Source organism: Dipodomys merriami, unplaced genomic scaffold (assembly GCF_024711535.1).
Source record: "Dipodomys merriami isolate MVZ:Mamm:240054 unplaced genomic scaffold, mDipMer1.0.p SCAF_71, whole genome shotgun sequence".
Lineage (NCBI taxonomy): Eukaryota > Metazoa > Chordata > Mammalia > Rodentia > Heteromyidae > Dipodomys > Dipodomys merriami.
The window spans coordinates 901,308-927,500 of NW_027206302.1; the positions used below are offsets into that span (position 1 = coordinate 901,308).

The 26,193-nt window shown below is 47.4% G+C and overlaps 1 protein-coding gene and 1 long non-coding RNA gene across 2 annotated transcripts; one reads left to right on the forward strand and one right to left on the reverse strand.

The window, feature by feature from the left end:
• Positions 1-1,159: 1,159 nt before the first annotated feature.
• Pef1 (penta-EF-hand domain containing 1) lies at positions 1,160-18,477 on the reverse strand. The gene is made up of 5 exons (XM_070008981.1): positions 18,380-18,477; positions 8,341-8,635; positions 4,802-4,957; positions 4,187-4,330; positions 1,160-2,150 (listed from the first exon to the last, which is right to left on the reverse strand). The coding sequence occupies exons 1-5, from the start codon at positions 18,401-18,403 to the stop codon at positions 1,921-1,923; spliced, it is 849 nt and encodes a 282-aa protein (XP_069865082.1). The 5' UTR covers positions 18,404-18,477; the 3' UTR covers positions 1,160-1,920.
• Positions 18,130-19,136, forward strand: LOC138818075 (uncharacterized). The gene is made up of 2 exons (XR_011368971.1): positions 18,130-18,385; positions 18,694-19,136. It is a non-coding gene; the product is annotated as an uncharacterized lncRNA (long non-coding RNA).
• Positions 19,137-26,193: the final 7,057 nt, after the last annotated feature.

Sequence of the window (26,193 nt, forward strand, 5' to 3'; positions counted from 1 at the left end):
CCCCCTTCTCCCCCACTCCATTGCTGTGGGACCCAGCACCACAGTGGGCAGCAGCTTTGCCTTGAGGGCCTCTGATGAACTGGAGGTGACCAGCACACCAAGGAGACATAGGCAAGAAGTACCTCAAAAGCTTGGGGCTACCTGGCTTGGGAGGCAACATAGCAATGTGGTGGCAAGCTCCGCTATCCAGAGGATTGGCATTCAGGAAGGAGGATGTATGCCCTGGGTAGTCTGCCAAAAGAAAACCAAGACCAATGGCTGGCATTTGCAAGATGGCAGGATTTAGAGTCCACTCCAGGAACATGTTTCTACTAGTGAAAAAATAAGCTACCTGGAAGGTCTAGAGGTTTTATTTTGTCACTGGACGCTGGTAAGCAGAGGCCAGACTTCTCAGGAGTCCTTGGAGGGGACTTTAGTTCTGAATAGGGCTGGCCAATGGGATCTGGATTCCATCTTATTCTGGAATTTCAGAGCCACAGCAGCACAGAGGAGCTGAAGCGGCTGAGCCTGGCCTGCTTGCAGGGACTCACTGACCTGCAAAACTGTCACAGCCACTCTCCATCCCTAAGCCCATATACCCCCATGTTGCCCTCCTGGGGCAGGGAACACTCTTCTGAAGGCCTCTCTATCTCCAAGCTCTTATCTTCACCTCCCAAAGCCAAAGGATAATCACACCATTACTGCTGATAAGGCTCTTTGGAAACTAGGATGTCAAGTGTCTTCAGCTTTTGATTGAAATTCTGTCACTGTGTTACAGATACCCAGTGTAGACTGGGTATCATGTTGATCTAGGGATCCAACTGGAGATACAGATGGCTGGCAGTGCTTAGTAAAACTGGGGGAAGATACCACTTTGTAAATGGAGTTTGTCTAGAAGATGAAACTCAGACCTGAGATAATTAACAGGCCATGCTTTGAAAAGTTTGGGGTGGCTGCTTCCAGATCAAATGCCAACCTAAAACTTCGATGAGACAAAGTCAGTCATCTTGAGCTGACTCCAGCCATAGAAGTGAACCCAGCAAGACCTCAGCCTTACTTGCATAAGAAGAGCTCCATCCTGGCTGCCACCAAGCTGCTTTCCTGCATACCTATAAACAGAATGAAAGACGAACAGGTGGCTGAATGGACAGGTATGGAACTAGACATGGCAGAAAACATGGGACTCACAAGGTTCACCTTTTATTGAAGCTTATTGTTTCACTGGACTTTTGGCCCCAAACGAAAAGAACAAATTCTTTAAAAAAAAAAAAAAAAAAGCATTGGCAGTGGGAAGTCACAACTGTGCCCTGGGGACTACAGCCAAGCGGAACATGGCAGGCAGGCGAGAGTCCAAGCTTTGGAGGGCAGCAGCCTGGTCAAAGATGCCCAGATGGCAGAATGTCTGTGCTCCCTGGGCAGGGAGAGCCCAGGCAACTAGAGGTTAACACATGGGACATTGGGTCTGAGTGAATCTAAGCCACTGGTCCCAGAGGCAAATCTCTCTCATGTTCCATGAGATTCCACTTTAGAGAAATTGGGGTCATCTGACATGATCACCTGGGTGAGGAAGACAGGTATTACTGTAGGAGGCTAATGAACGCTTACCACTGGTGTCAGGGTATAGAGGGGAGAGCTGGAGGCCAGTGTGCGGCTGACACACATACCACCTCCACCGCTGACTGTCAGCTCCTGCCTCTGATGCCAGGCTGTGCCGTTCAGTGCTCAGGACATTCAGCTTCTGGTCCTCCCCTAGGTCAGACTCCTATCTGTGTGGCCACAGGCCACTATTTATGGGCTGATGCAGGACTCCTAACCCTCTCTAGGAACAGTACTGCATCAAGCAAGGAAGGATCTTTCTAGGAGGAACAGGAAAAGAGGCCCACACGCTTCTCCCACTGTAAGGAACACAGAAGGCCCTTGGCGTGCTCCCCTCAGACAGGGTCAGAGCATCCGAGAAGCTGTCATGGTGACGAAGTCCTCAAAGCTGAGCCGAATGTTGCCCTGGACAGCTGTGTCCTTCTCCCGGAAGGCCTCAGTCAGCACCTGAAGCTGGGTGCACACCTGGATGAAGCGGTCGAGCTGCATGGCAGGATTTGCAGAGCGCGGGCAGTAGCGGGAAACCAGGAGCTGGGTGAACTGGGGGCTTAGGTTGTAGCCCATCTGGGACAGAGCTGGTAAGGCACAGAGCACACACACACAAACCTGCTGTGAGCACCTCCTTGGTCCATCTCAAAAAGCACAGCAGACCAGGGGACTCAGGGATCAGCACAAAAGCACAACAGGTGCTCTGTCTAGATACTCCCCTGAGCTGGTAGACCCTCCCTCCGTTCCCAAGTCTCCACTGTTCAGTTAGTTAGGGTTCATGGGATCCCAGACAGAATAGCAGTCCACCTGTGATCATCTCTGATCCATGTAAGGCATAGAAGGAAGCCCAAGTTCCCACCTCACTGTGCCTACAGCAGACCCCGGAGGCAGCAGCGCAGCACATGGACCATAGTCTGACCCACAACAGTCTGGCAAGCTGTGTAGTCTGACTATCCTTCCATCTCACTACTGCTAAAATAGGGATGAAATGCACCTTGTACATCTAGTAAGGATTAAAGATGATCACCCACATACTTACCACAGTATCTGGCACTGTATTTGTTGTTTTGTTTTTGAGGCAGGGTCTCCCTATTTAGCCTGATCTGGCCTTGAACCTGGGATCTTCCTGCCTCAGCCTGAGTGCTGCAACTACAGATATGTGTCACAATGCCAGGCTCACCAAGTATTTCTTTTAATAAAATCATCTTCTCTCCACATGAGCCTACATACCCTACAGTCTTAGGCCTACAGTCCCCCCTCCCCCCAAACGAGATGATTCCTGCTTCCTGCCTTCTTCTCTACATAATTTATCTGTAGGCTAAAATCTCAGCAAATCTCCATTTGCTTTGTGGGCATGTCGGCAATACATATACTAAGTCTGCTTTCTCATCTGTAAAATGGAGACCGTAAGACATTTTTTACCAAATAATGAGAAATAATAAACAGGATCTAGTATATGAGAAAACTGGATCATGTAAACCTACTAAAATGCTTATTACATTGCCTGGGACACAGCAAGAATTCATTGAGTTGGTTTTTTTTCCCTGTTGTTTTGTGCTAGACCTGATGCTCAAACTCAGGGCCTGGGTGCTGTCCCTAAGCTTTTGTGTTCAAAGCTGCTGTTCCACCACTTAAGCCACAGCTCCACTTCCAGCTTTTTGCTGGCCAATTGGAGATAGAAGTTACAGACTTTCCTGCCCAAGCAGGATCTTCATATCTCAGCCTTCAGAGTAGCTAGGATTAAAGGCATAGCCACGGGAGCCCAGACCAATGCTATAGATAGATAGATAGATAGATAGATAGATAGATAGATAGATAGATAGATAGACAGACAGACAGACAGATATAGTATATATATATACATATATATACTATATATATATAAAATATGTGTGTGTGTGTGTGTGTGTGTGTGTGTGTGTGTGTGTGTGTGTGTGTGTGTGTGTGTGTGTGTGTGTGTGTGTGTGTGTGTGTGTGTGTGTGTGTGTGTGGTGGGTTCACTCCCACCCACAGGCCTCCCTAGTCTTGACTGAAATCCATGGCTAGGGCAAAGGATTAGGCATTCTTGTGACCTTTCCTTTTAGGTTCAGAAACTCCCACTGGTTCTCACAATCTCTTTAGCTACTGTCCTGTTACCTACCAGCCCAAGCCCAGGTCCCAGGCCCTGGCATGATAGAGTCAGACAGGAGAGAAAGCGGGAGCTGGGCCTCAGGTCATGTTACCTAACTACAATCAGAGTTGAGAAGACACTGCCTTCCAGCAGAGGTGGCTAAGTTACCATTCCAAGACCCTGGGCAGGGCCCTTCCCATCCTACCTGGTGGAAATCGAGGAAGGAGCCACACACAGGCACATCTCCCCAGTGCACTGGGGTGCTGCGTTTCCATCCCTAATGCTTCCCACCAGCTGGGGATGCTCCTCGCAGCTGAGAAGTCCTGTCACTAGGGAGGCCAGCCCTGATCCTTGCCCTGGATTTTGTTCAGCGGCCCTGCCTGCTCACAGAGGGACGTTACGAGTGAGTCTTCACAAGGACAGCATTTGTGACACATGGACATTTGGCAGTGAGACTGTCTTCTGTCTTAGGAGAGGAGAAGCTAGCCATGTCCTGTCCATTGCAGCCCTCACCTTGCTGTAGCTCTGTGTAGCTGATAGAGCCAGAATGGTCCCGGTCATACTGCTGGAAGAGGTTCTTCCACTGCTGGATGAACTTCCACAGCGCGGAGAAACCATAGACATCAATGCGTCCAGACTTCGTCTTGTCAAACATGTCTGAGTGGGAGGAGGGAAGGAAGACTTCAAGACTGAGGCCTCCCCCCCCCTCCCCCCAGGCAGGGGCAGTAGACTCCACAGAACCACAAGCCTGAGGCCCAGACACCTGCACCTGAGACACTGGACTCAAACCCAATACCTGTCCTCCTAGGCCTCCTCAGGCCTACCCTATCCAGAACTGTATCTTTTCTACAGGTTTGAATCCACATTGACCCCTCCCTGCTGTTTCCTTCCATGGGAGGGAGTCCCTATCTGCAGAATGGGAAACTGAGCTAGCCTGTAACCCAACTGTATAGAACTTGAGAAAGATCCAGTCTAGGGGAGATCTCTCCCCTGGGTTGGAACTCAGCCTCCTCTTGGAAATACTCGTTAGCCCAAGGAATTCTTCTCAGACTGGCCACCTGGCTACCTACTGTCAACTATCTGATGGCTCTTCCCTAAACCAACCTATGGGGCAGGGCTGGGACTCACTAATCATCATGAGGCAGGTCTCATCATTAAATGAGGACCAGTTGGAGTTGACCAGGGCCTGCTTCAGCTCCTTGATGGAGATGTAGCCACTGTGATCGGCATCCACAGACTGGAACCAGGAGTAGGCCTCAGGATCCACGTTGGGAGGGATACCACCTGCAGGAAGGAACATGAGCCAAACAGTCAGGCCCAGGACTCAAGGCCAATTCACAGAAAAGCCAAGGAGAGGCAGCTCCAGTGCCTCCCTCGCTGCAGGCGGCCCTATCCACATAGCCCCACAGATCCACCTCCTCCATCCTCCATCTCACTCTGGTCTAAGTGGCGGCTGGAAGATTCTCAGATTTGCAGCTACTTTCTACTCCATGAGTCTTGCTGGCTTTTCTGTATAATGTCCTAGTCACTTATCTATTTGACTCTGTATTTCCTATCCCTGTTCAGCACAACAAGAATTCTTTGGAAAAGGTGGCCTGACAGATGGGGTAGTAAATCAAAGTGGAAAAGCAAAGATGTCTCTTAGGAGTCACGGAGTTAACTTTCTCCATCACACAACAATCAGAAAAGGAGGACAATCTGACTGCGGATGTAGCATGACCTGCTTAGATGAGAAATCCAGGTGCATCTCATATACCTCAAAAACACATGTCCCAGACCCGGTGCTTCTACTGCAGCAAACATGCACTGTGTGCTTTATGCAGAGGAGCTACAGCTTTGGAACCAAAAGCAGACCTGGATTTAAATCCTGTGTCTGACCCTTAGTAGTGTGTGTGACTTTATATAAAATGTGTAATGTTTTCTAAGAGGTACCCACTTCCCAGGATAGTGTGATGCTTACATGAGAGAACAGAAAAATAAGGTTCCTAGCAAAGGCTGCAAAGAATGTAGTTGCAGATATCTTCAGAGTGGAAGAAACAACTGGGTCTGCAAGGGAGCAAGAAGCATACAGTGGCACAGGTGCAGGGTGTGTTCAGGGCACACTGAGGGGTTTTAGATGAGTGGTGTAGAAGGGGTGACAGCAGGTAGGGAAGCTAGAAAGGCCCTTTAAGAGCTTTCTGCCGGCAGAGGGTATCTCTTATGGCCAAATGTATCTTCCAGAAAGGTGGTTCTCAAACCCTGGCTGTGGGGCCTCCCTGGGACCCCAGTGTAGGTACTGCGCGTAGCATACTACATGCAAAGGTGGCCAAGTGAGAGTAGTAGAGAGAGCAGCTGGGCACATAAGGCAGGCCCTCCTCTCCCCCTCTATCTTTTCCTCTCCCCTCCAGCCCCAGAGATTATAGCTAGCCTCAGGCCCTGGAGGGATAAGCCTCAGAGTCAGTGACCTCCTGAGGGCTTCTAGACAAGATTTTAAGGGATATGGAAACCCACTAGAGAGCTGCTGAGTTGAAAGCAAATGGCCAGATGCTCTGGGCTCTGAGGAGATAAATGTCACCTGGCTGGCCGTGCTCAGAACCCCCAAGGTTTGAGCATTTCCCCAGGGCCACCTGCCTGGGTACATACTGTCAGCAAGGTACTCCCAGGAGGCCTTTCACATGCACCAAAATGGGATTCTTTGCTGGTGGCTGAATCTCCTGGGAAAGAGCTGCTTGAAATGAGGTGTTTTCTTTTTTGTTGTTTTTTGTTGGGGGGAGAAGGGGGAAGGAGGGGGGGGCCTCACACTGGCATCTATTTTCCCTGACTTTCTATTTGAGACTGCCCAGAAATACTCACTGACGCTGAAGCCCCCACCAAGGTTCTCTGCTGCTATTGAATCTTCAGGTCCTTGCCCAGCCTCTGTCCTAAAAGGAATCCTTAAGTTGTTCTGCTTTTCCTCTCTTCCATCTCATCCTCCCGCCTGCCTCAGCATCCTTCATAGCTATCATATTAAATAATAAATACTTCTCTGCTGAGAACGCCCTAGGACAAATCCTCCCAGAATATTATTTATTAAGCTCAGCTGCTATGCCCAGTTCTTATCTGTACCCTTTCATTTGATCCTTATCAACAGCCCTGTGAGGTAATGCCACTGTCCCATTTTACAGATGGTGACACTGAGGCTTAAAGAAGAGGCTTGGTCAGGTAGTAAGCGGCCTGATCTCAAAAGTCAACCTTGCTGGGTGCCAGTAGCTCAGGAGGCTGAGATCTGAGGATCACAGTTGGAAGCCAGCTCAGGCAGTGACTCTTATCTCCAATTAATCACAGAAAAAGTTGGAAGTGGTACTGTGGCTTAAGTGGTATAGCACTAGCCTTGAGCAAAAGGAGTTCAAGGATAGGACCCATGACCAGAGTTCAAGCCCCAGGACCAGAAAAAAAAAGAAATCAATGTTTCATACCTACACCATTTTGCCTTTCTATAAATGGTAGTCAGTCTCTCTCATACATGAATGGGGTCACAGACTACATTATCCAAGCACTGTACACTGTCTGGCCACTTAGAGTTCCTTACTCATTCCCATCCTATTAACATCAAGCTTGGTGAAGGGGATTTGCTTTGATAAAGAATGTGAGGGGGCTGGGAAGGTGGCTCAGTGGTAGAGCGCTTGCTTTGCATGCAAGAGGCCCTGGGTTTGATTCCTCAGCACCACATAAGCAGAAAAAGCCAGAAGTGGCGCTGTGGCTCAAGTGGTAAGAGCTCTAGCCTTGAGCTGAAGAGCTGAGGGACAGTGCCTAGGCCCAGAGTTCAGGCCCCATGACTGACCTAAAGAAAAAAAAAAAAAACAACAACAACAACGAATGTGTGGGGCTGGGAATGTGGCTTAATGGTAGAGTGCTTGCCTAGCATTGATGAAGCCCTGGGTTCCATTCCTCAGTACCACATAAACAGAAAAGGCCAGATGTGGTGCTGTGGCTCAAGTGGTAAGAGTGCTAGCCTTGAGCAAAAAGAAGCTCAGGGGCAGTGCCCAGGCCCTGAGTTCAAGCCCCAGGACTGGCAAAAATAAATAAAAATAAAAAAGAATGTGAGTAGAAAAGACAAATGGCACTTCAGAGTCCAAGATTTTATTATTTTTATTTATTTATTTATTTTATTTTTTTGGGGTCTGGTCATGGGGCCTGAACTCTGGGCCTGGGCACTGTCCCTCAGCTCTTCAGCTCAAGGCTAGTGCTCTACCACTTGAGCCACAGCGCCACTTCCGGCTTTTTTCTTATGTGGTGCTGAGGAATCGAACCCAGGGCCTCATGCATGCAAGGCAAGCACTCTACCACTGAGCCACCTTCCCAGCCCCCCAGAGTCCAAGATTTTAGAGGTAGGTTGGAGGCATTGCTCTTTTCTGTGCCACAAGGACAATGTAATTCAAACATGAGATGTTCCTTCAGCCTAGATCTCAGAATGAAGACAGACATGGAACAGACACTCTGCTACCAACCTGTGGCTGCTGACACCTAAGCAGAGTAAAGCAATGAACAGAAATGCCTGCCAGAAGCTAGGAGGTCGGAAGGTGTTACAACAGCAAAGTGAGCTGGCACAGGCTGAGGGGGTGCCCTGAATACCCACAGGAAGGACAAGGACAGACTGTGAACAATTCAGAACCAGGTCAGAGGTACCTAGGGCCCAAGATCCTACTTACCTTGTCCATAAGGCCCAGGCTGCTGGGGACCATAGGAACTTGGAGCGCCATAGGGGCCCCCTGGGGCTGCACCGCCATATGGTCCTCCTGGAGTTCCAGAGGGAAGCCCCCCAGCATTGGGGTGTCCATAGGGCCCCCCACCAGCTGGTGGCCCATAAGGCCCTCCAGGGGCAGGACCTCCATAACCACCACCAGGGGGGAGCCCGCTGCCATACTGCCCTCCGCCGTGGGGAGGTCCAGGGTAGTAGCTACCCGGAGGGGCTCCGGGCGCCTGTCCTGGAGCTCCTGGGCAGCCCTGCAGGAAGAAAAGATACCAGTTAGGATGAAGAGGGCAGAACCTAGCACAGCACAGCACCTTGCCACTGCCATTTTCTCAGCAGGCAGGGCTGCTTAACACCATGGGTCTGAAGAGTAAGCCAAGATTCCCAGGAAGGTCCCACCAGCACAGCTCGGAGTCAAAGGCCTCCACGAGGGCTTATCAAGTCAGCTCTGCTACTTTACATCCAGCGTTCAGTGTCAACTGATGTGTGTGGAACCAGATGGCATTCCAAATGCTCGCCTGGAGGCACCCATCTCCACCTGCAGGATTCTCAGCACACAGGCCTGACCTCAAACAGTGATGGCAATGAGTTCACAGCATGGACCCCTCCATGTGTGCTTTATACCCCAGACCACTACTGACTCTGCAGCAAGCAGGGAGACCCGAGTCCCCAAGCAGTAGATTTAATGGCAAAAAACCAGTTCAGTTCAGGCTCTGCCACTTACTGACTGGATTGTTACTCACTAAGCCTCAGGGTCTTGGGCTGCAAAATGGGAACAATAATGCTGGTTACTTCAGGCTGCCAAGGGGACGAAAGGAAGTGCTCTGACACAGGGGAAGTAACTCAAGTCCAGACTAGTCACAGAGACTGTCAGGGACGGGCAAGTCTAGAATCCAGGTTTCCCAGAGGGAAATGGTAGATTTCAGCATACATTGGGACATTCCCTCTCTTCTCCATCTCTGCACACCTGTAGCTAGGGACTCCTGAGGATCAGTGTTCTACTGTATGTCCCTAAACAGACAGTACAGGCCTGGCAGAGCCCAAGCTCAGCTCATCTGCAGAGCTCAAGGGCACAGAGAGCATCTGGGCCAGCACTGAGGATAGTGCAGGTTCTATACATGCTGCAGGTCAGCTTGTAGATGCCCCAGTGGCTCAGCACTGAGAGTCCAGGCTTTCTTGCGATGATGTTTGACAACTTCTGAGAGAGCTACCCTCAAGGCTAAGGCCATACTTCCCAAGGAAGGAGGCGTCTTGAAGTTCAGGAGGCTGGCCCTGCCACCTCCCCACTTAGCATCTCCCCATAGCTAGTGGCAAGACTTTCACCAGCCCCTAAGTCACCACAGATCTTGATTAAAAAGTGTTCTCTCCAGCTGGCTTCATGACTGGGCCAGTGACTTATCTCTGGGCCTCCTGTCCTCCTTTTCTTTTTATTTTTTTTATTTTGTTGGCCTGTCCTGTGGCTTGAACACAGGATCCTCTTTGTGCTTAAGGCTAGCACTCTATCACTTGGGCCACTGAGCCCCTTCCAGCTTTTGTTGAGTAGTTTATTGGAGATAAGAGTCTCATGGACTTTTCTGCCCAGGCTGGCTTCAAACCACAATCCTTAGATCTCAGCCTCCTGAGTAGCTAGGATTACAGGCTTGAGCCTGCTTTTTTTTTTTAACTGTGAAAATACCGTACAGAAGGGTTGCAATTACATGCGCAAGGTAATGAGTACATTTCTTATCAAGCATTGTTGCCTCCTCCCCTTTGTTTCCCCTTCCCATCCCTTCCCATCTCCCACCCCTCCCACCCCACCCCCCACCCCTTCCCAGGCTGCTTCTTTATAAATAAAACAGAGTAATCCTTTCCTCATTAGATTATGAAATAAATGTGGGCAAACTTTGTTATTCTCATTTTTATCTGAAGAATACTTTGGTAAAAATAAGAAAAATACAACTGATAAAGGAAGTTGCTTCAGAGCCCTGACCATGCGGGGGGGCCCCCAGCCTTGCTGAATTCTGATAAGACTTGGAAAAACTCAAAAGAATTCAAAGAGAGCTTGGGAAACACCAGCAGAAGAGAAACAGCTCTCACAACAATGCCCACCACGAAGTGAATGATCACCCAAGCACTGCTGCATTGCTTTTATTATATGAACCATTACTGTCAGCAGAGTCCTGGGCCTATAAACCCTGTGAGACATTCTGGAGCAGCTCAGCACAGAGGCACAGGGCACTCTGTCACACCCACACCTAAGGGACAGCACAAGAAACAGGTGTGGATCAGGACGCACAAGCCACTTACCCCAGGATGGCCAAGGAAAGGGAAAAACTGAGAAGGGTTCCCCCAAGAAAGTGATCTTGAGCTAGAAGAATCATCGAGATTCCCAAGGGACTTGGAGAGATGTGATAGGAGGTTGCCCAGCCTGAAGGCCAGTCATATAACCTAGGCCTCCCATTTTGCAGATGGAGAAACTAAGTCTGGGAGAGGGGAAGGGATTTTCCCAAGCCATTTTTTGAGTAAAGGCAGAAGCAGGGCCAGGCTGCTCCCCAAACTAGCCTACACCCAATGATTCCCAATGCCCCCTGCTGTAGGTCCTTCCTTAAGCACCCGAGAACAGGACTGCAGGTACCATGGAAGAGGGAGGTGGGCAGGGACTCTGAGGAGTTTGGGCCCCTCCAAAGTACAGGCTGGACAGCAAGCCATGAAATATCTGCTCCATGCTAAAGCTGTACGAGCAATGATAAAGCTTTACCTGGCCAGGGCACCTGAGCATAGCCCTCCCACCTGGGAACAACAGCCAAGACAACAAAGCACTAGGTCTTCTCGCCCTCCCAGTTATCCTAGTGCAGGGGCCTTGGAGCAGGGGCAGTCTGGCAGCATCAACACCCTTGCCTTTTTGCCCCATGATAAATCTCACATGTAGTTTATAAATACAAACACTCCCTGAAGAATCTCACTAACACTCCCTTAATAGGAAAAGGGAGGAGGTTAGTAAGTCTATTTCTCAGATGAAGAAACTGAGGTACAGAGCTGTTAAATGACTTCATCCAGCAGGCATTTATAGAGCAATACAGACTTAAGGACACAAAACCAAATGGAATCCTGCCCTGGAAGAGTCCTCAGATAACTATGATACAATGTGATCCAGTGCCTGCAGAAAACTATCATGATCTACTTCCATGCTGCCAAGGAAGCATAGCAAAGAAATGGGTTTTATTTGCTGTACAAATAAACAAATAACCTATAAAGAGTATATAAAGTAAGTCTAGGAAGGAATCCCAGGAGAGGCAAAAGTGACACTGGAGTTGATCCTGGAGCCATGGCAGGAATACAGTGTGAACCCAGAAAAATGAGTTCTTCATAGCCTCATGACCAAGCACTCTGCCTTTCAGTTGCCAGATGGGTACTTTCCTCTGCTCAGCGTCTCCTCCACCCAACAATAAGGTCACTGAGTCTCATTCATCATGGTCCCCAGGACTCAATATGGCTTAGGGAATTCCAGTGGTGGTGTGGAGGATGAGCTGGTGGGGGAGGCAGCAGCCCAGGTGCTAGGCAGGCAGAACATGAACTAGACAACACAGCCCAAGATGGGGAGAACAGGAGGGATTCTGAAGCTATTTCAGAGACAGACTAGACATGACTTGACAACTAATTCGATTAGGAAAGAGGTGGAGGGGGAGCAAATGACTCAGGTTTCTAGCTCGCACAAGATGAGGGATGTACAGCAAGTGAGGCGGACTCTGAGGGCATCACTGAGCTGCTAGTAAAGGTCTAAGCCAGAGACGTAAAGCAGAGTCCCTGTCTCCACGTGCTTCCATACTACACCATGCTGCCAACCCTTTCCAGAGTTTTTCCAAGAGCACTTCATATCAACAAACACAAGACTGAGATGGAGGAAACCAAAAGACAGGAAGTTCAGTAACCACAGTTTCTAAAGCAAGAAAAACTACCTCTAAGTCTTTAGCTGCCTGAAGATATACGTGATGTTATTGCTTCCAGCTCAACCATTTTTCACCAATCTTCCACTCTAAGAAATAAAGAATATCATCTCCATGGGCTGGGAAGGCGGCTCAGAGGTAGAGCCACCTGAGGCCCTGCATGCATGAGGCCCCACCACATAAGCAGAAAAAGCTGGAAGTGGCACTATGGCTCAAGTGGTAGAGTGCTAGCCTTGAGCTGAAGAGCTGAGGGACAGTGCCCAGGCCCAGAGTTCAGGCCCCACGACCGACAAAAAATTAAAAATTAAAAAAAAAAAAAAAGAATATCGGGGGCTGGGAAGGTGGCTCAGTGGTAGAGTGCTTGCCTTGCATGCATGAGGCCCTGGGTTCGATTCCTCAGCACCACATAAACAAAAAGAAAAAGCTGGAAGTGGTGCTGTGGCTCAAGTGGTAGAGCGCTAGCCTTGAGCTGAAGAGCTCAGGTACAGCACCCAGGCCCAGAGTTCAGGCCCCACAACTGGACCAAAAAAAAAAAAAAAAAAAAGAATATCATCTCCATTTTAGAGATGACAAAGGGAAGGTGTAGAGTTTAACCATGTGCCTGAGAGTGTACAGCTTGAATGGGCAAACTGGGACTGCATATCTGCATGCTTAAGTGCCTACTATGTGCGTGTGCCACGAACTGGGCAATACCTCTAATGAATATAATGGCTTTCTGTACCAGGTTTGGTGATGCAAGCCTGTAATCCCAACTATTCAGAAGTTAGAAGTAGGAGGATCATGGTTCAAGGACAGGCCAAAGCTTGAGACCCTATGAGAAATAAGCTAAAACCAAAAGGACTTGGGATCTGGTAAGCTCCAGACCTTGGGTTCAATCCATAGAGCTGCAAAAGAAAGACAGAAAGACAGAAGGAAAGAAGGAAGGAAGGAAGGAAGGAAGGAAGGAAGGAAGGAAGGAAGGAAGGAAGGAAGGAAGGAAGGAAGGAAGGAAGGAAGGAAGGAAGGAAGGAAGGAAGGAAGGGAGGGAGGGAAGGAGGGAAGGAGGGAGGGAGGGAGTGAAATGAAAACATGGTTTTCCACAGGGGGACAAAGGAAAAGAAGTAAAGTTGCAGTAGGTGATCTTTCAGCACTTGCAGGCCCAGAAATCAGGGCACCTCAGCAGAATCTTATGTTTTCCACATATTGGAAGAGACCCCAAAGATCCTTCCACCCAAACTCTCTATCCTGGAGTCTCTGCAGCCCCACTGTCTGCACTCTGCAATTGATGGAGAGCCTATCCCCTCCCAATTCAGAAAGTTCTGTACTACTTCCTTTCAGCTCCACAGGCTCATTCTTCTTCCTCTACAGACCCTTGAAAAGCTCAGAGGTATCAAAGGCTGACCCATGTTGAGCACAGATGAGGAAGGAGGAGGGTGCATTGCAGACAAGTCTGAGTCCTAGAGCTACCCTCAACTGCCTGCTCAGAGAAGGAAGCCCAAGCTAAGGGGTTAAAGCCGAACCATTAAATAATCACAAGGACAGAAGGAATGGTTCAGGCACTTGCCAACATAGCCTCCTAAAATATTTAAAGGAAAGTAACATGCAACCAATGAACAATGAGCCAAGAACTGTCCCAAGCCTTCAATTACCACTCCTATGCTGACACTCCAAAATCTCTGTCTCCAGATTTATCTCCCCTGAGCTGCAGAAACACATAGCCAACTGTCTCCTGACCTCCTCTAAGCCTGTGCCTTCTTTTGTTCCCATCTCCTGGTGCCTCCTGCCACCCAGTCGTGCAAGTCCAAAGTCTTAGTGCCCTCTGGGGCACCTTTCTTTCCTCCCTCTGCCACCTCAATTAAGCACCAACTTTTCTCAACTATACCTCCTGAATGGTTCTCAATCCAACCTTCAATAGCTTTGAAACTGGTCTCCCTGCCTGTCTCTCCTACTTTAATACATTCTCACAGTCCCCTACAGCAAGGACTCCAAAAGGGTAAATGATACAAAACCCTTCACCAGCTTTCTAGGTACTCTTATTAGGAAATCACATACAAGACCCTTTGGGATCTGGCCCTTGCTTCCATTTCTGGTCTTATATCTTGCCCTTCCCCTTTATCATTACAGCAGACTGATCTTAAAATTCCTCCAAAATACTGGGCTGTCTTACTGGCTTGATCTTTGTGAATTTATTTCATCTATTAGAATATTTGTGAATTTATTCCATCTATCGGAATATAATTTCTTTCTTCACCCAGCTAACTCCTTCTGGTGATTCAGTTTGTGGCCTCTGGTAGACAAGGTGTGCTCCTGCGGTGTGTCTTAGAGCCTTACAATTATTCCCTTAGTACCAATACATTGAGCCTACAACCTACATACCTGCATTCCTCTCACGTGCAGAATTTACTTCACGCCACCACACATAATGTCAGGCACTTGACGTGGATTATCTCATTTAATTGTGTGTGTGTGTGTGTGTGTGTGTGTGTGTGAGAGAGAGAGAGAGAGAGAGAGAGAGAGAGAGAGAGAGAGAGAGAGAGAGAGAGACAGAGAGAGAGAGACAGAGAGACAGAGAGACAGAGAGACAGAGAGACAGAGAGACAGAGAGACAGAGAGACAGAGAGACAGAGAGACAGAGATGGTGAGATGGTTCTGGGGCTTGAACTCAAGGCCTGGGCGCTGTCCCTTAGCTTTTTGCTCAAGGTTTGGGCTCTACCACTTGAGCCACAGCTCCACTTCTGGCTTTTTGGTGTTAACTGGAGGTAAGAGTCTCATGGACTTTGCTTCCCCAGGCTGACTTAGAACTGAGACCCTTAGATCTCAGCTTCCAGAGTATCTAGGATTACAGGCATGAGCCACCAGCACCTGGCTTACCTCACTTAATCTTTACAACAAGGTACTATGTAGGCACTGTTATGGTCTCAATCTAAAAGGGGAAAGCCAGGCGCTGGTGGCTCATGCCTGTAGTCTAGCCACTCAGGAGGCTGAGATCTGAGGATCAAGGCCCAAAGCCAGCCCGGGCAGGAAAGGCTGTGAAACTCATCTCCAATTAACCGCCAGAAAAAGTGGTGCTGTGGCTCAAGTGGTAGAGTTCTTGCCTTGAACTGAAGAGCTGAGTTACCCAGGGCCAGAGTTCAAGCCCCATGACCAAAAAATAAAAATAAAAAATAAAAGAAGGGGAAACTGAGCTTCAGACCCTTGCAACAAACTCTGTAAGCAAATAGCAGACCAAAGATTTTAAAGTCAAGTCTCTCTGGCCTCAGAGATCAAGCTCTGAAGACACCAAGGGACCAAACATCCAAACTACGCTTGAATACTTGAACTGGAGATGGTGGAAATTTACAGGAATTGTGACTTTGCAGCAGGCTGGAACCCACCCCCAGGGCTATGTAGTAGGTGGAGGGGAGGCAGCACTGACAAAGCCTTTGGACAATTTAAAACAACCAGTTTCCCTTGTTAGCATGGCTGGCACGAGGAAGCTGACAACAGTAAGGTGTGGGGTGGGTCGAGAGGGGGAAGGTACCGTTTCTTCCATTCCTGACACTTTCCTTTCCGTGCACCTTTTGAATATCTCATTCCAAGCATAAGGCTAGGTAGCATGGCGTGATGTGGGTAAATGTGGCAAAATCTTTTGGGACAGATATGTATGCTTCTATCATCTGTTGTGGCCATCTGGCTATATTTTTGACAATTTTGTATGGCCTGCGAATGATATCATAAATATCCACATGGCCTTTGGAAGAAAAAAAGTTTCTCCACCACTGCTTTAGTGGTGAAGAATAATAACTAAACAGTAGCATTAGGATTCTAGTGCAGTTCTATCTAACTTCTCACTGCTTCTAGGGTACATAAAATCATCCCCAAAACTTAAGTGGGAGATTCCTAGCCAGGTGCCGGTGGCTCATGCCTGTAATCCTAGATACTCAAGAGGCTAAGATCTGAGGATCAAGGTTCAAAGCCAGTCCGGGCAAGGAAAGTCCGTGAGATTCATCTCCAATTAACCACCAGAAAAACCAGAAGTGGTGCTGTTGTTCAAGTGGTAGAGCACTTGTCTTGAGCTGAAGAGACCAGGGACAGCAACCAGGCCCAGAGTTCAAGCCCACAACCACCAACAACAAAAAAGATGGAGATTCCAGGGCACACAGTAGGTCTTAGATGTGACTCAAAAATGTGCTCAGGTAATTCTGATGCAGACCACTAAGACATAGTGCACTATGGCAATGTTTCCCAAACTGTGTTCTTCAGGAAGAATTCCTGTTCTTCAGTGGAATTCCATGGTTACGTAAGTTGTAAGAATACTATATAGTCTATTCTTTTCTGGAAGATTTACAATATACATTTGCAAGTTAAGAATTCCTTAAGATGGGGCTGGGAAGGTGGCTCAGTGGTAGAGTGCTTGCCTTGCATGCCTGAGGCCCTGGGTTCAATTCCTCAGCACCACATAAGCAAAAAGAAAAAAGCCGGAAGTGGCACTGTGGCTCAAGTGGTAGAGCGCTAGCCTTGAGCTGAAGAGCTGAGGGACAGCGCCCAGGCCCAGAGATCAGGCCCCACGACCGGATCCAAAAAAAAAAAAAAAAAGAAAAGAAAAAGAAAAAAAGAATTCCTTAAGATGAAGTTATCCAGATGTACTGAAAAGAGTATTCACTAAACTTATTTGACCATAGAATTCTCTCCTTAGCAATACCCATTAGCAGGACTTAGAAAATGGAATGAAGTTTGGGTAACATTGCTGGTATACTTCCTCCTATCCTCAGTTCCCAGTTCACTCTAGCTCTTAGGTTTGCAGTGGAAGGAGTTCAGAGCTGTAGCCATGGACTCATCCCCCATCCACACCCTCCCTATGTGAATCCTTTCAGTTCATCTCTCTGGGCTTGTTACTTGGCTGTACACTGGGGTTGGTAATTCCAATATACCCTATAGTGCCTTCATGATTTGAGGACCAACTGCTACATAAACTGTACAAGGTTACACCTTATGCAAGGACCTTAATATATTTATCTTCTTGTATACAATATCCTTTGCTTAATATATTTATCTTCTTGTATACAATATCCTTTGTTTGCCAACTTTATTTTCCTGCAGGAGTTTGATTTCCTAAATTCCTGTGTGATTTGGGCAACATTTAGGATGGTTTCCTCCTCTATAAAATGAGGAATCTAGTAAAAACCACTAGCAGTTTAATAAAAATCAAAATGTTGAAAGGCAACACATTACCTTACTATGTACCAAATGCTTTGCAAACATCACCTAATTATTCTTCATAATAGCTCTAGAAGGTAGATCCTTCTTAATCTGGTCCTATATCAGCAGAGGAAACTGCCTCAAAGGCAAAGTATCTTACTCAAGGGCTCAAATCTATTAACTACTTAAGTACTGGGGCCAAGATATGGCCCTACTTCTGACTCCAAATTGAGTCAGAATTCTACAAAGAATTCTGGCCAGAAGCTCATTGGCATGATGTTGCTGGCTGGTTGAACAGTCTGGCAAGCAGCAGTTACCTGGGCTCTAATCTTGGCTCTGCTGCCTGACTACCTAGTGACCTGGGGTAAGTTCCCCATCTTCTGTGGGTTTCACTTTTCCTGCACATGCAGTGATGTTGGGACAGTCAGTGGCCCAGTTGGCACCCTTGTGGCACTGCCAACAACCAGATTCTCTAGCTCACTCACCGCAGAGGGTGTGGGATAAGTGGGGAAACCTGTGTTTATCCCACGCCCTAAATGAAACTGATGGAAGCAAAGGTCTAAACGCCCAGGCAACGCTGGCGACTCCGCCAGGGGCATTCCCAGGGCCTCAGGACACCAGAGTACCCAGCGGCCCGGCCTGGCTGCGCAGGGCCCAGGGTCCCCAAATCCTCGCGTGCGTAACAACGTCACAAGGGCGCTACACCACCTCTCTGACGCGTGGTCTTGAGTGACGTACGCCGGGAGCAACTGACATTCCCTCCTCCCCCCTCCGGCGCGAGGCCTCGCTGATGGAATGTCGGCGTGATAGACCATGGAGAAAGTAGGAAGAAAGGAGGGCGACGCCAGAGGTGGAGAGGGGGCGAGTCTGGACTTGTTCTAGCCTCTACCTGGATTCGCGGGCTCCACACTCACTCACCTGTCCGTAAGGATAGCTGGCCATGGCGACTCTGACGTCACACGCTGGTGGAAGGCGGGGCTTCCTGCTCTCAAAGCTTCCTCTCGCGGCGCAGGGGGATGGGGCGGGAAGAGGGTAGGAAGGGTGGGGTGCGCAACTTGCTTTTGATTGGACGTTCAGAATGTCAATCCTCTGTGAGGTTAGATAACGGAAGTGACGCCCAGGGAGGTGGGCGTGTGCCTTAAGCACAGACTAGAGGAGCTAGGGGCCAGATGGGGTCTCCGGAACTGCTGGTGGTCTTACTAGAGCGCTTGTTTCTCCCTTCCCGGACCTAGAAGATGGCCCCGGGATCGATCAGGCCAGGATCCTTAGTGAGAAGCCCGGGCCAGGTGTTGCTGCGTCGGCCATGTTCTAACCTGGCAATTGGGACGCTTGCCAGTGGCGCAATCGCTGTCGTCACGCCGGGTTCCTGCCCCCGCCGTTGCTGAGACTTACGAGAACTAAGCAAGACCTCCTGGGAAGGGTGATGGTGAAGGCGGAAGGCTTCCTCCCGTGTCAAGACCCGGAGAGCACGAAGAAAATTAGATTATCTCGTGCCTCTTTCTTCATAATGGGGAAACAGGGCCTGAAAGTCAAGGACTTGCCTGTCCTGGTTCACAACAAAATGCAGCCTAGAACTGGGGTCAGCGGATGCTTCAGCAAGGAAGTCTAGATTGATGTCTCCTTAGAAGGTCAAACCCCAGTCACGGAATAAAATAAAGATCACATACTTAACTTCTTTGGGTTCCTATACTTTTTTTTTTTTTGGCATGCTTATTTGATTAATTTGCCGAGTTCTAAGCAGGCATTCTCCATAGGGCAGCCAGAGTTCAGATTTAATTCTGTCGGTCGTGGGCCTTGAACTCTGGGCCTGGACGCTGCCCCTGAGCCCTTCTGCTGAAGGAGAGCCGCTCGACCACTTGAGCCACAGCACCACTTCCAGTTTTCTGGTGGTTAATTGGAGATAAGACTTTACTGCCTGAGCTGGCTTTGAATCGTGATCCTCAGATCTCAGCCTCCTGAGTAGCTAGGATTACAGGCGTGAGCCACCGGCACCCAGCAGAGTTCAGATTCTTAAAATGTGACATCAGATGATGTCGTTTCTTGGCTTAAACTCCTCCAAGGGTTTCCCATCACTTTTTCCCCCTGTTTGACATTTTATTTGTTGGACTACATGAAATATTTTATTTTGGTAAAGGTTCTTTTCCATCACTCATAATAAAATCCAAACTCATGACCTTCAAGGCTGTCCATGATCTGAACCTTGCTTGAATCACCAGTCCTACTTTCTGCCATTGCTATCTTATTTCTGCCTTTACTGACTTGGTCACCACCCCTTAGGTCGAACTCAGCATTAGAATGTAACAACAACAACAAAAAAGTTGGGTGCTAGTGGCTCACACCTGTAATCCTGACTACTCAGGAGGCTGAGATCTGAGAACCGTGGTTCAAAAACCAGGAAAGTCTGTGAGACTCTTATCTCCAATAAACCACCAGAAAACCAGAGTGGCACTGTGGCTCAAGTGGTAGAAAGCTAGCCTTGAGCTGAAGAGCTCCGGGACAGTGCTGAGGCCCAGAATTAAGACCCACGACAGACCAAAAAAAAAAAAAGTAACTGAGCTAATTCCTGCCTTTTCAAGTGTTTAGACTCCCTCTGCCTAGAAAACTCTTCCCCCACTTTCCATGGGTTGGTTTTCCTTGCATCCAGGTCTTAGTTGAGTATTAGTGGAGTATTTCTTTGCTGATCATGGACCTTGAACTCAGAGCTGGGCTCTTTCCCTGAGCTTTTTCGCTTATGGCAAGCGCTCTACCACTTTGAGCCACAGCTCCACTTCAGTTTCCAGATGGTTAATTGAAGGTAAGAGTCTCACAGACATGCCTGCCTGTGCTGGCTTTGAACCATGATCCTCAGATCTCAGCCTTCCAAGTAGCTAGGATTACAGGTGTGAGCCACCAGCACCTAGCAGGGGATTTCTTGATTCACATCTAAAGTACACTGCCTCTTTCAGCCATATATTATACCACTGTATCTTATTTTTTCCTAATTACCTGTCACTACTTGAATTGTTCTCTTTAAGGTTTATACATGTGGTAAGGTTGTCCTTTTCTTATTTACTCCCCTATCTCCAGCATCTAGAATAGAGACTGGCATTAATAATCCAATAAATGTTAGTGGTTATTATTACCATAATTATGCATGTATTAAGTAGTACATGCCATTTAATTTTCACCACAGTCTTGAGATAAATAATATTACCCATTTATAATGAACTGGGCTGAACAAAGCTAAATGACTTCCTTAATATTGAAAAGATAAATGGTGAGCTGGGCGTGGTAGCACATATCTGTAATCTAAGCACTTGGAAGGCTGAAGTAGGATTTCTAGTTCAAAGACAGCTTCGGCTACATTATGAAATTCTTTTATTTTTAATTTTATTTTGTAAAGATGCTGTACAGAGTGGTTACAGTTACATGAGTCAGGCAATGAGTACATTTTTTGTTGAGCATTGTTACCCCCCCTTGTTGTTCTCCCGCTATTCCCTCCCTCTCCCACCTCCCTCACTCCTCCCTACTACATTATGAAATTCTTGTCTCAAAAAAAAGGAGGGGAGTGCAGGGGAGGAGGATGATGGGAAGGGATGGGGAGGGGAAACAAAGGAGGCAACAATGCTTGATAAGAAATGTACTCAATGGGCTGGGAAGGTGGTTCAGTGGTAGAGCGCTTGCCTTGCATGCCTGAGGCCCTGGGTTCGATTCCTCAGCTCCACATAAGCAAAAAGAAAAAGCTGCAAGTGGTGCTGTGACTCAAGTGGTAGAGCGCTAGCCTTGAGCTGAAGAGCTGAGGGACAGTGCCCAGGCCCAGAGTTCAGGCCTCACGACTGACAAAAAAAAAAAAAAAAAAAAGGAGAGGAGAAGATATGAACCCAATTTCATACTATTTAACTACTCATTACTTAATACTAGGTTACAATGTCACAAGAGTCCTCAGCCAGAGGCATGGTTCTGGGGAATCTCTACAAACTAAGTCTAGTTACTCACTACAAAAGACCAAACAGAAAAAAAAAGTGATCGTGAATAGAGGAACCTATTCAATATGGCCGCTCTGGAAGGGGGCTACTGTCCTGAATGTTGCTTTTTGCTTTTGAGGAGCTAAAAATAGGTTTGTTGGTTTTTTGTTTGTTTATTTGGTTTGCAGGTGGGGGAAGGGTGTTATATAAGAGAAGAACAAATGGCAAGAATTATCCTTCATCAACAGTCTTGGTCAAATTGTGGTCTGTGGCTGATTTTTATCTCAGGATAAAATCACCTGCTTGAGGATAGTTTTGGCTTGTTTCAAATGTTTATCAATCTGGCCTGTTGTTCTTGTAACCTAAGGTGCCTGAAGGAGTGCAGGACTCATAGAAACAAGTCACAAAGCAAGATGGAGTTTGTTAGGTCAACAGCTGGGCCCTTCTTCAGGTTTAAGGCAGTGATATGACACTTGTAGGTACTGCTCTGGTGGTCTAGAACAGGAGACTAAAAGCTGGAAGTTGTTCTGGGCATACTGTCACAGCCTGTAATCCCCAGCAGTCCAGAGGCTGAGGCAGGAAGATTGATGGTTTGAGGTCAGCCTGAAATACATAGTAAGACCCTATCTCAAAAAAAAAAAAATGCTGAAGCTAGGCATTGGTGGCACACAGCTATAACCCTAGCAACTCAGGAGGCTGAGATTTGAGGATTGAAGTTTGAAGATAACCCTGGCAGAAAATTCCCTGTGTGACTCCAATCTCCAATTAACCACTCAAAAACTGGAAGTGGATCTGTGGCTCAAAGTGGTAGAGCACTAACCTTGAGCAAAAGAGCTCAAGGACAGTGAGTGCCCAGGTCCTGAGTTCAAGATCCAGGATCAACTTAAAAAAAAAAAAGCTGGGGCTGGGAAGGTGGCTCAGTGGTATAGTGCTTGCCTTGCACGCATGAGGCCAGAGTTCAGGCCCCAGGACTGACCAAAAAAAAAAAAAAAAAGCTGATAGTTGTCAGTTTATTAATGATATCCCTATAAATCTTGAAAATATCTTCCTCTTTATCTTGGTGCCTTCAGCCTAGAAAGTGAAAGATTACCAGTTTCAGATAAGCATTCCATAAATTATTAACATGCCTACGTGTACAAGCCTACGTGCAGAGTAGAGCAGGAATTGAGGTAATAAAAGGAGATAGATATGAAATGAAGGCAGAAACGTCAAGGCTTTATCTTGCTTTGATTTACCCATGGGTCATCTGCAGGTCCACCTCTAAGCCCCTGTTACGGTAGCTTCTCACCTTTATAACCCTACAACCCAAGAAATATTGCTGGAATTCAGTTGCAAAATCTTAGAAGGGAAGAAATTCTGAAGTATGGGGTAAAGGTCAAGGGGTTGTTTACCCAGAAAGAATGGCAACACTTGGCTACAAACAAGTTCTATGATGGCACACTCATTCCACAAACACGTTACTCTATTACATTCCCACCACTCACCAGGCTGTTGTTCTAGGTGTCGAGAACTCATTGCTTATGAGAATTCTTTCCCTGGCTCACCTCTACCCCAGAAAAAGGCTAAGGAGAACTTGCAGTTGAATATCTTCACTATGGGGGGCTGGGGGTTGGGGATGGGAGGCAAGGGAGAGCAGTCAGACATCAACCAAAGCCAGCATCCAGGCTGTGTCTTGGAGGTCCAGGTGTGTTTATTTTGGAGGAAGCTAAAAGAGACATAGATCTGGATCTTCCAAAAACTAAAAAAACAATCAACTCACTTCACAAAACCTCAACTACCTGAGGCAGACAGAGGAGGATAGGGATGTTCCTATGATTGTTTCAGTTTTAGCCAAAAGGGGGAAACTTGGACTCCAGCCCTTTGGAGAACACAGAGTATTTTCAGAGTTCATAGAAGCTCCATTGTCTACCCATCATCAGATGTGAGGCTGAAGTTGATAATGGAAGGGCCAGACAATGGAAAGTAGTACCTCCCCTAGAGACACATTCTCCCTCAGGCCTCCTAGCTGGGTGCCAAGCTCTTGTATGACTTTCTGAGAAGGAATGCCAACATCCACCTAATTATTATGGAATTAATTCTCTTTGATTCCAACTAGATCTAGTTCTAAAATTGAGGTTCCAGTTGGTGTTTGTATATTGGAGGGTGATTTGCAGCTTTTCACAGAACCAACCAAAGAAATGAGAACAGCAGACGTGGCAATTTGGCCAACTACCCTTCCATTAGGAAATTACAAGAGTACATTGATACGTTCCATTCCTATAAACAACCCAGGACATTTTTGTTAAGGTTTGTAAGGGGTTAATAGGCCACAGGTGAAGAAAATCTAGTTGGCATCTGTTGACTTGTGGTGACCAAGGAAACAAGGACAAAAGCAAGATTTAAATTCCAGAGAACATAAAATTTGGATGGGGTTCTTCACAGAATATACAACAGCCTTTTCTCCATTTTTTTTATGCCAATACTGGGGCTTGATCTCAGGGTCTAGGAACTAGCCCTCAGCTTTTCACTCAAGGCTAGCACTACCACTTGAGCCACAGATCCACTTCTGGCTTTTTTTTTTGCTCGTTATTTGGAGGTAAGAGTCTTATGGATTTTTCTGCCTGGGCTGGCTTCAAATTGGGATCCTTAGATCTCAGCCTCCTAAGTAGCTAGGATTACAGGCTCCTAGCAGTTTTCTCCATTCTTTCAGGCCAGAAGGATTCTCAAATTAAGCACCCTCCTGTCCATTCTCCTCATTGCCATCAGCAAACTCCCCACTAGACAAAACTCTGTGTAAAACCCATTAGTGCTATGCTCAGCAATCCAACTACAGTAGCCCATGTCCCATCCCAATGCCTGCTGTGACCAGTCATCTCTGGACCTCAGCACAGGCTGTCCCCTCTGCCTGGATCAATCTCTCTGACTAAACACATCAGGACCCCCCAACAATGCAGTCCCTGGTGCCTAGTACTGTCCCAGCATCCCATTTTATACTGCTTGCTTAACTGTCTGCTCCCTTCCACCCCCTAGACATATCTGTCTAGTTTGCCTCAGGATTCCCCAGAGCCTAGTACAGCTCTCAGCACAAAGTAGGAAGAGGAAATAGACTCATCAAGTTAGATTTTTGTCAATCTGAATGCTGCCTGCGTTGCCTTAAGAGCCTGAAATCGACTAAAAAAATGAAGACAGAAGAATAATGGGGTAGGAATAGGAAAGGCTGCCTAAGAAAAGCGGAAAGCAAGTGCCCCTCCTTCTTTCTTCTTTTTCTTTCCAGCTTACCCAGTTCCTGAACTGATGCACAAGACCCACAGATTTTTTTTTTCTGACCATAGAAGAAGAAACTATAAAATTCAGCTTCCCATCTGGTTCTTCATGGTCCAAGAAAATACAGCACAATTTCAAACTCCAGGGAAACAAGCACTCCAATGATGAAAGCTTTAAACCTAGTCTGTCGTACAATCACCAAAGAGTAACATGAATTGGACTCTGGAAGAAAAGTGAAGGAAACATCATTTACTCTGTAAGGATTCGTTCCCTGGGGACCCTGGAAAAGAGGATGAGTTTGATATTGGCTCAGGGCAATTTTCCCTTCTGGCCTTCTGAGCCAACCCTGCTCCATTCAACAGCTGGCCTTCACTTTTCTTCCTACTCACGCCAACAGGCTTCTAATCACGGAGTCTATCATCCGTCTGCCTCACAGCCTGGGCTGAGAGTGGAAACTGGCCTTCCAGTGGGAGTGTTTTAACATCTGTCCTTATCCACTGCCCAAAAACCTGGCTGCTACTTCAATACTAAGATGATGTATTTGCTTTTTAATGTTTTCTGTTAGAAGCAGGGTTAAGAATTGCTGGTGAGAGATGAAACAAGAATTGACTCCTCTGTATCTAAAAACAGCATGGGAGGCACTCACACATGCTCTGGAGCCTGCTGCATGTCATTGTCTGTCCACTGGCATACCTCTGCCCCTGGCAAGAAAAAAAATAGGGCAAAGGTTCTAAACCAAGCATAGGCTGATCCCAACTACTGAAGGGAATGTTCAGAAATGTGCTAGAAACACCAGATCTGGGGAGATTTGACAGCCGGCTTGGAGGCTTCTGGCGGTTCAGATAAACATCTAGACTTGGAGTATATTTCTGAGCTTTCTCTGTGATCCCTTTGAAGTTTATCCAACTTGAATAAACCTTCCAGAAGGCCGGAGCCAGTGGGGGGAAAAAAAAAGCCTTTCTGTGGAAGTCTCCTTCCTGGAAGTGCCCTGTTGCTTTCTAACAGGGTCGCCAGCCCATCAGGAGTAGTGATCTGAAATGTAGAGGCAGAAACTTGCAATAGAATGTTCCTATAATGTTCAATTCCCTTTTTCTTCCCCTTCTTGTCCTTTTTACATACAGATGACAGAAGGTGAATCACCAAACCTGCAGTGGGCTTTGAGGACCACAGGGTTAGATCATTGCTGCCTGGGACCCCATCTTACAGATCCAACAGGGCTATTTCTGAAGGCCTAGGCTAAGATAGACAGGGAAAGGACCACACGTTTGAATAACAAGAGATGCCATTTGTGGTCGAGAAAGTCACTGCTGGAGCGTGGCTGATGGTGTCATGCATCAGGACAGGTGGGAGGCTCCATCTCATTTCCCGGAGAAGCATTCCCAGGTTCCCGGAGCAGCGGCTAGAGCCTATCTTTCCTCCTGTTTGTCAGGTTTTTGTAATTGCAGGTTTACTGGTGCATTGAGAAATGCTTGTGTGTTCAGGGGCTTTTTTAAAAATTTTATTTTATTTTATTTGTGAACATACTGTACAGAGGGGTTACAATTA

Coding starts and splice junctions, on each gene's coding strand:
- Pef1 (XM_070008981.1), bottom strand. CDS start 18,403: ATGGCCAGCTATCCTTACGGACAG. Junction 4,958..8,340: donor GCCTGGGCCTTATGGACAAG/GTAAGTAGGATC, acceptor TCCTTCCTGCAG/GTGGTATCCCTCCCAACGTG. Junction 2,151..4,186: donor CTACACAGAGCTACAGCAAG/GTGAGGGCTGCA, acceptor GTGCCTTACCAG/CTCTGTCCCAGATGGGCTAC.